The 9836-nt window shown below is 39.2% G+C and overlaps 1 protein-coding gene across 3 annotated transcripts in view; it reads left to right on the top strand.

The window, feature by feature from the left end:
- Nucleotides 1-1019: 1019 nt before the first annotated feature.
- Nucleotides 1020-9836, top strand: part of LOC124125741 (receptor-type tyrosine-protein phosphatase epsilon-like) — a 31432-nt gene continuing 22615 nt past the window's right edge. For all 3 annotated transcript variants that reach the window (XM_048400587.1, XM_048400586.1, XM_048400585.1), the window contains exons 1-5: nucleotides 1020-1089; nucleotides 4960-5094; nucleotides 6284-6481; nucleotides 9201-9407; nucleotides 9620-9754. In XM_048400587.1, the coding sequence (XP_048256544.1) occupies nucleotides 1032-1089; nucleotides 4960-5094; nucleotides 6284-6481; nucleotides 9201-9407; nucleotides 9620-9754 (733 nt within the window). In that variant the 5' untranslated portion in view covers nucleotides 1020-1031. The remainder of the gene's footprint in view (nucleotides 1090-4959; nucleotides 5095-6283; nucleotides 6482-9200; nucleotides 9408-9619; nucleotides 9755-9836) is intronic.

The following is a 9836-nucleotide window of genomic DNA, read 5'->3' as shown; positions in this document are numbered from 1 at the left end:
ATGTATCAAATCAATTGCTATATAAGTGCGTTAATCTTGGACGCGACGTTAAACCCGTTTCACCTCGCCTCAAATCATGACACATGACATACAGATAAGACCTGTCATCATTTTAACAGACATATACACACATATAACGCATGGGTGTACTTACACAACCGTCGCACAAGCAGTGTTATGTATTGACACAGCTTTTCACCTTGTCAGACTACACCCAATGAAATGAGATATTACGTCCTGGCGCAACACCAACAAAATGGTATATGGATACGTCTTTGTTCTTTTATCCTCCTTAACGGGTCAATTGGTTAATTATAAATCATCCTTCAGTTCATCAAAAGATAAATATTCGGCGTTCGACCTCTTTTGTACTGTCGACACTATGTACATCAACATTGCTGTGTTTAATAGGACTAAATATTACATACAATACTACAAACATGAGGTACGTGCAATGATCGCGTACATGCAGAAAAGGGCTTAACACCCAAATGCTTCAATGGGGATAAAGATAGGAAACACTTGTGAAAGATGTCCCTTCCATGCCACTATAAAGAAGTGGGCAGTAGTCTTGAAAACGACCCCCCCCCCCCCCCCCCCCCCCACACACACACACACACACACACCTACCCATTCCGAATTGGAAGGCCTGTGACGTCACCAATACCAGAGATGATCAAGAAAATTCCACAATATTGTGAGCATCATATTCCTAGAAGAGTGTACATTCAAGTACCACATATTTGTTGGCAATTAAGAATGTTTAAGCTCGCTGTGGACCTAAGCTCATGGGTTGCTAAGGGTGATATTACATAGCGATAGCTAACATTAGACAGTGATACTCTAAAAAGAAAAACTAGCATTACAGCAATGTGTGCAGTGGTCTCAACTGCAGGCGTATTCGGTTAAGAGCCTCTATATTTCTGACACTAAGATACGCTGTGTATGTGTAATATACTTCCTTGTTGATAATGATGTAGCCAAGCAGTGTAGCAATTCACTTCCTAGTAGTACTGTGTTCTTATCACACAATGGCGCGGTATCTTGGGACTGCGGTCTTGTGCATGATCCTTCTAGGACAGTGTTCATGTAAGTTAAACTTGCATATCTTTTCGGGTTTGATTGTCGTGTCGCCTTATTAATATTTGTTCATGTATGACAACAGGTCACAGTATAATACGTGACGTGTTTGGTCTAGGTGTTGACTGGCAACTGACTGAGATATGAGACTACCAGGGTAGTTTATCATAAGGTATCGTTTCTGGGTCACTCAACAGGTAGGAATATTTATTCATACATTTCACTATCTCAAACACCATGAGCCCAATATGACCACAACGACTGATTGAGTGCCGGCAGTTTGATATCAACAAGTATTGTGCAATATCCCATACAGACAACAAGAAGGGAAGTGAGGTACTGTTGAAAATATATACCTTCCACTCCATATCAATGCCTATCTAAGTAATGTGCTTCTGTGATCAGTAGCATTTCAGTGGAGATCAAGATATTATAGGTTGAAAAGTGAAAACTGTATCGTAACAACATGATTTGCTAACCTGTTTTCGAAGATGGAAGAAATATTCAAATGTGATGCATTGAACATCATTTTTCACCAAACTAGTACACCCACTTGTGACCTCAGCTGTAGACAAGCCCATAGCAGGATCTACTTATCATAAACAAACATCAGATTAACAGTTGCTGGGCAAAGAAAAAAGAAAGACGATCTGTTGACTTCACCCCATTGTGGAATTTACAACTGTGTTTGACGGTGGTCACATTAAAGGAATATGCATCACGGAACAGTTTTAAACGAGGATTTTAGTTAGGTTTGCGCATGTATATATTCTCAAGAGTGTATAGTGATAACTCAACATATTAGTAAAATCGATTTTCTGCGCAATGGTGCATTTAAGCAGTGGCAGAAAAAAAGCTTTAAATCTTTCTGACAGATGAAGCAGTTCTACTTCTATTTGTCGCATGAATATATCCCTAACAGACTTATTTTGGATTGCAACCTGACAAACGGAATAAAACTAAATCAATACTATTCCTGTTTGTACTCATGTACACGTATATGCTTACCTTCAGGACTTGTTATGTTGCGTAGTTTATAGCTATATAAGGAAGATAATTTCCGCATGTCAACCTCTTTATTATGAAGAAAACAACGTTTCAGAGTATAAACTTACTCCTTCATCAGTCGAATAAATGCTACAAATGGTATCCGCAAGACCCTCAAAACTATCACAATCACCATATCCTACCACAGCCCTGCCACTCATCAGATTTCCCACCTCCTGAACAAAACAAAAGTAGCAATGGTAGAGGCACTAGCATCGCGAGTCCCAGTCGCAGAGGATGTATATACCAGATGCCCTGCTGGCCACCAATACATTTGAGAAACTCTCCGACCCCTCAACATATGACTCAAAGAACATCAGACGTGTGTCAACAAACTAGACCTGAAATCCGATATTTCCAAATACATCCTGAAGAAACATGACCTTAACAGCATGTGGGAAGCTACCGAAGTCCTGTCTACCAACAACAACGGCTAGCGACAAAGAATTTTACAAGAAGTTTAGAGTTGTCTATCACCTATCATCGCTAATTAACTTTAAAGTTTAGGCTTCCATGTGTCCATTGCTAAACACCTATCAAAGTCAATTAACCATTGGCTTCCCTTACTAAGTTTCCACCTTTCTGTTGTTCTTACAGGTACATTTATATCTTGTCTGCTTCATAGCATTTATTCACCTGATGATGTAGTTAATATGTACTCCGAAACGTTGTGTTCTTCATAATTTAAGAAGATGTCATGCATAAACTATATTCCTCATGTTTATCACTTCTAAATATCATTCACAGACTTATATAGATTTATGTTTAAAATACTTTTGGCTTGTTAAGGGATGTGCTGTGAGTTTTCCTCATGTTTGTTTGAGTTAACCATGTATTCATATTGTGCCGTTCTTCCATTAATAGTTCCATTCACAAACGTTGATTGAACTCTTGATTGGTAATGGAAATTGGATCGGATATAGTGTACCAACAAACTGGTCGCTTTCTACAACGAGAAATTCAAATGTAAGGATTATTGTTTAACTCACCTCTGTCATAAGAAAACAATGAAATTGCCATCCAGCAAACGCTACATAACCTAACATTTCAGAGCTATAGTCGCATGCCAAAATTGAACTGAGGCGACAAATAATTAAAAAACCTAGAAAGAGCACGTGTGCCCTTGAAAACACGTACTGGATCCGTTGATATTACTGGAATAAAACATGGGTCTATATATGTGTAAATCTCCAGACATATGATTCTGATCCTAATATCCTTCATATTGATATATGTATTCCGGGTGGTTATCATGTGTGTGTGTTATCAAACAAATAGAAACATGCCACAAAAACAACTATGAACAATTTTGGACATTTAGCAATGAGCATGTGTCCATGAGTCACCTGAAATAGTGATGAGTCTTTATTTTTGACACATTGTCCATATTCATGTGTTTTGTTAACTAATCATGTATGGATGACATGGGTGTATTTACAAAGTCGTTAGATTGGAAGTGTTACGTATGGACACAACTGTTCACTGTGACAGACTTCATCCAAAACACTGAAGTGTAATACCCTATGGATAGTCATCCATTCAATTTCTGGAATGATTTCACCTTCCCTAATAGTTTTAAACATAATGAGTTTCATTACATGAAATATGAAGGCAATGTACATAACGTAACGGGAAATGTAGACGCAATAAGCCAGCTCTGGTGGTATATTACTCGAAATGAAGGGAAAATGCGGGACTGGAACATTGAAATAACCCCTCGTGCTTCCGTCAGGTACAGTGTTTTGCCATCGTTTTGAGTTCCTATGCCCAGCACAAATCCTGGCCCAAATCAAAAGGGTTTTATCTCTCAATGGTGGTCTCGTTGACACAAAAACAAGCCGTACGTTCTTTCAAACGCACGCGATGTAGTTTATAGAAGATTGTCGATGTAATACTTCTGTTACAGGCAGCTGCCTTGATGGTACATTTCGCTACCAGTGTCAGTTTCTCTCTCTGATATAATACTTCTGTTACTGACAGCTGTCCTGATGGTACATTAAGCTATCAGTGTCACTGTCTATCTCTGATATACTTCTGTTACAGACAGCTGTCCTGATATGGATACCAGTGTCACTGTCCATCTCTGATGACAGGGAAATACAATACCTATCTGTACTGAAAAGTCGTCCAATCTCAACATTTGTGTACTTTCTTTGTTAACATCATCAACAGTACACCCTGTTTGATGCTTTTAGGCAAAGAAAGTGACCACATTTTGTAAATAAACGCAGGCTGACGATATTGAATGCAAACATTGTATAAATACTTGACGAATTATCTCGTCGATGCATTTTTAGATAATGTTGCAAGGATGACAGCTGCATCATCCAGTTGAGAGGATCCCTGGTCGTCATCCATAGCTACAGACGGAAACTCGTCTGCACACACATGGTATGTCTGTATAGCCAGCAACCCCAACCGGTGGCGTGTGGATCTCAATGACACAGTGTTGATATGTGAAGTTACCATCTAGAGAAACGACACCAGAAAATAGGGAATTGCATATGGTTGTCAGTCAACATGGGTTTCATTTTATTAACGCAGTTTACCTTTCTTGGCTTATATTTTGGGGATGCATGAAGTAAGTTTCTTCATTTTCTTGTTGGTTTGGTACAAATTGCATATAATCAATTTATATTAAATAAATAGAATTGGGAAATCTTTAAGAGGTCACCATCTAAACCACGCATAACAACAGAGGTATACTGCATGATGATGCATATGCACACAAAAGTCACTGTCTTTCTGTTCTATAATACTTCTGTAACAGGTTGCTGTCCTGATGGTAAATACGGCTACCAGTGACACTTTATATATGTATATCTATTACAGGCAGCTGTCCTTACGGTACTTACGGTTTCCAGTGCGGCTACAGATGTAACTGTGACCAAGACAAGTGTGATTCTACTTCCGGCTGCAGTCCGCCAGCCTGTCACCCAGGATGGTCTGGTCCGACATGTCAGAAACGTATGTAACTATGGCAGCACAAACCACTACTGACATCGTACTGACCCTGGAAACCTTTTTTATACTGACCACCCATGATGTGTCAAATTGCAAATATATTTCTCGGCTATCAACGACTGATTCAGCTGTCATACCCTGTCACTCATGTTAGTCCTGTCTCTAACGGGTCACATACATTAACAATCTTCAATTTGGCAGTCATAGAATGTATTCAAAAGCTAACCCTTATGTCACCAATGTAACTTTTTCGGTGTCTCATGAACCTCGGTTCTTGAATCTGGTGGTTCCATTTTGCTTGGAAACATATTTTGTTGTGGCAGAAATACGAATATGGATAACACTGAGGCGTTGTCTTTTTTAATCAGAAGACCTGTATTATTGTATATCTTTTGATATTGAGTAAATGTACAAATTTCTTTCGTTACAACTTTAAACAACATGTTGACCCAGAAATCTGTAAGTAAATAAATTTTAGTGTGAAACCAACAACCAACCAACATGTGGTATTCACTCAACAAATGTTATATTTAGGATAACACTTTCTTTGTAAAGTACATATACTGGTATTGTTTTTGGTTGAGTCCCATCCAGGAATCTGTACTGGGCACATTGATACTTTGTTCAAATTTGAGAAATAGACGGTAGCCCGACGAAGCGTGTTCTTCAGCCTGTTTTCAATATTTCAAGAAAGAACAACATTGCGACAATGAGTAAATCTGACATTTCGTCAAAATGTTGCCTTCGTCTCTTTTTACGCCTTGACGATCATGTTTCTAACTGTTTCTGACAAAAAAATCCAAACTCCTGGACTGTGAAACGGTCGGTCCCTAAATGTGATGATGGCATGTTTAATTGATAAACTGTGACAAATATAGGTTTACATAGTCCGGCAGAGATAAATATGGACCATGAAAGGACAGACACTTCTATGTACTGTAAAACATTGAGTCCAGCAATCCGAACATTTGTGTATCTTTTCAATATTAACATGGTAAACAGTATAACAAGCCTGGTATTGTATGTAAAGAATTTTAAATGTGTTTGATAAACGTAAGTCTTGTTAATGAGCAGACGTAACAATGTAAAGCAATGAAAGAGACCACATTCTGCAAAACTACGCTGACTGAAGATATTAAAGACAAACAAATCTGATATTTTAAAAGAAGTTCCATGTTGATGTATTTTCTAGATAATATTGCGAGGAAGAAGGCTACATCATCCAGTGGAGATAACAATTTTCCGTCATCCAAAGCTACAGACGGAAACACTGATGCAAACTCGTATCTTGTCTGTATAGATACAGCGCCCAGCAACCCCAACTGGTGGCGTGTGGATCTCAATGACACAGTGTTGATACGTGAAGTTACCATCTACTTCAGAACTGACTGTAAGTCAGTTGTATCATGATATAAACACCAAAACCCAAACCACGTCCATGTATGCAGTGCGTTATCTGGGCAAATAAATCAGATACGCTGTATATTGTATATTAACAAGGAAACTTACAATTTTTTTGCTTTTGACATATACATGTTAGCTGGGCAGATATGTCAAATAGATGTTCACTTCCGGAAGAAAGCATGAAAATGTGTACGTAGGGGTTATGGAGTATGCAGAATCCGATTGTAATAGGATCCACGCTGGCAAACCAATGGTTCCCCCACAAAATTGAGAAATTCAAGATGGCCACCATCCGTATTACAAATTTTGATATATGGCCGTACCTTTGGATCTACTTGAGATCGAAACATGATCTTTGTGGCAATTACAGGTTTTCGTGTCCAAGAAATGCAATGAAATAGTTTAAAACACGATCAAAGAAGGCCGCCATCCATTTCACGAATTTCGATATCTCTCCATAACTGTAATTTGATTCCTACTCAGAATTTAGATTGAACATAAAATGTTTTAAGTTGAACTATAATTTTAAACATAGCTTTTATTGATTTATTTTTTCTGTCATCAGCACATGTGAATAAAGTTGTTGCAACTATAAGATTTTGAAAATATTTTGTGGGCATGATGACGCTAATACATGTAAAAATACAAGAATCAAGAATCAAACAAAACTGTTTTTTCTGACGTGATGCTATCATACAAGCAACCTATAAACTTCAAAGTTGTTGTATTCCACCTAATTCTAAAAAACCCAACTGTTCCCTTCTTGTTAGAAGTCCTTTACTCGATGTCTGCAAGAGGTCCGTCACTCAATGTCCTTTGGTGTACACTGTCCACCACAAAAGCAGAGCTGTGTGCTTCGTGATCAGTGTGAGGAGATCAGCGCTCGTTTCTGTGAAGGGATTACCCAATTCATGTAGAACATCAATCACGCTTTGGACATTTGTTGCAAATTTCTTTTGTGTGGTCAGAGTTTACTCATGGTGTTGATCATTCTGGGTTGTCTTCTGAGATGTGCTAACTTCAACCTCATGTATGATTCTGGCCATCTCGGGACCTGCATTCATTTTTAGATGATGCAGAGGCACCATCCCCTTTTAACAAAGCATTGAGCTGCCCGTGTACATGGTCATGAGCAATCATGGAGAAGCGATGAGTCGTTTTCTGTGTCACAAAGTGTCCTTTTTTGAACTCATTGCACACTGCTGGACATTTACGCTGTAACTGCATCAGATCACGCATGTGAACAGACAACCAACTCGCATGGTGGAAGTAATCCATGGCAAACATCCAATGCACAAATGTTCCTTGTGTGCCAATGTAGAGCTCAAAGTTTCCTTCACACTGTGATTACATGAAATGGAGGAAGAGAACCTCAAGTTTGAGGTTCGAAACTGTGGATGATGCGTCTCCAAGTGTGTGCACCAGTTTTCTAATGGCATCACATGCCTCGCGTCTGCCTCTGCTTCTGCTTTGTATGAACTCCAGGCTTGGCTACGTAAACAAAACAGTGCAGCAGCTGTTACGTGATGAGCCCACTGAGAACGTGCTGTGAATGATCCATTTCTAAGAGCATCAGCCCTACCATCGGTGGTAACGTTCGCAGTCGTCAGTACAACCAACCATCCACTGGCATCTAGCCAATCTCCTAGAACTTTCAGGAACGCCATCTCTTTATGTAATCCACCGATCATGACCACATACTTGTGTTCGCCATAGGCAGCTGTCCAGGTCCACTGGATCTTCTTGGCGATGGCATACAGCGGCCGATCACCAGTCAATATTGGGACTTGTCCAGGATGCACATGTTCGGTATATTTAGCGATTTCATCTATGCCATGCTTTATCATCGCCAAAGAATGTGCATTATCACGGAATAATGGCATGAGCCCAGATTCGTTAAGTTCGTTTCAATATTTCTCAGAAATCTATATCAAAAGTTTCAGCTGAATGCTGATCAGAATGCATGTTGTCAAATTCTGCAAATTAAGCACAACCTCAAATTTATGCTTATTCATGCATTCACCAGGTGTACTTTTGTTATGATTTTCCTGAAAAATAAATGAAAAGAGATTTATAAATTAATGTTTAGATGCGGTTTTAGTTAAAATCGTTCACCCTTCAAAAAAGCAGATTTGTAGTTTACACAAGTTGTTACACGGATGGCGGCCATCTTGGATCTTGTTCTGGATGCACCACATAGTACAGCCTCGAAAACCTATAATTTGCCACCAAGATCATGTTTCTATGTCAAATAGATCCAAAGTTATGGCCATATATCGAAATTTGTAATACAGATGGCAGCCATCTTGAATTTCTAAATTTTGAGGAGGAACCATTGTGTTGCCAGCGTGGATCCCATTAAAATCGGATTCTCCATACTCTGAAACCCCTATGTACAAATTTTCACGCTTTCTTCCGCAAGTGAACATCTTGGCCTAATATTGTTACATATGTGCCGAGCTATGTAGAACTAAAGGTTAATAAAACTAGAAATGCAACTCAAAACTGCTTTCATTGTTATGAATAAGCAATGAATAAGTCAATGAATTGGTTTTACATTCGGTAATAATAACTGGCTTTGCGAGAAAGTATTAGTGCAAGAAGGAAGCTCTAATACAGACTGGCTGTGTCAAGCTTTGTAAGCATGTTTGTCGTTGTTTGTATTCCTTTATTCTAAGAAGTGGTATTCTCATGTTTTTCGTCAGATACACCAAGACGAAATGGCATCCAAGTGTACCTAACCAACTCTATCCAGGTCCCAAGTGGTCTCAACTGTTACAACGTCACGAACAGAAACGATGGGATGAAAATAAGTAACGTCACTCACGCACCTTGTCACGGTAGAGGGCGCTATCTCCTTCTGTACACCACTGTGTTACCAGTCATGGATTTTTGTGAGGTGGAAGTGGATGGTAAGGCACTTCCCATGAATCTTCCCATGAACAATGGGATGGGCTACTGATCATTGGGAACAAAAGCTTGATGATCAATATTCTTGTTGGTTTAATTGAATCTTCAATACCAGCATTTAATTACATGGTGAACAGGTGTGGTAATACAACCAGAACATCTGACCCTTTCACCGGATAAAATGCGATAACAGAGCAACCATTATGTTTAACAGTGTGTGATCCTGGTACCTTTGGAGATGACTGTGACCACTACTGCCACTGTAAAGACGGACCCTGCGACTACACAACAGGAGACTGTCCTACACAACTGTGCCAACCTGGCTGGACTGGAAACAGTTGCGCGACAGGTCAGTGCTAAATGGATTACAGAAGCAGAATATTACAGAGCCTTAGATTGTCCTTGCACATTGGAAGATGTTTTTTATTATT

The sequence above is a fragment of the Haliotis rufescens genome, unplaced genomic scaffold, assembly GCF_023055435.1.
Source record: "Haliotis rufescens isolate VD_foot unplaced genomic scaffold, xgHalRufe1.0.p SCAF_2, whole genome shotgun sequence".
Taxonomy (NCBI): Eukaryota; Metazoa; Mollusca; class Gastropoda; order Lepetellida; family Haliotidae; genus Haliotis; species Haliotis rufescens.
The sequence above is the reverse complement of the archived record's forward strand: the minus strand, read 5'-3'. Positions and strand labels throughout refer to the sequence as shown.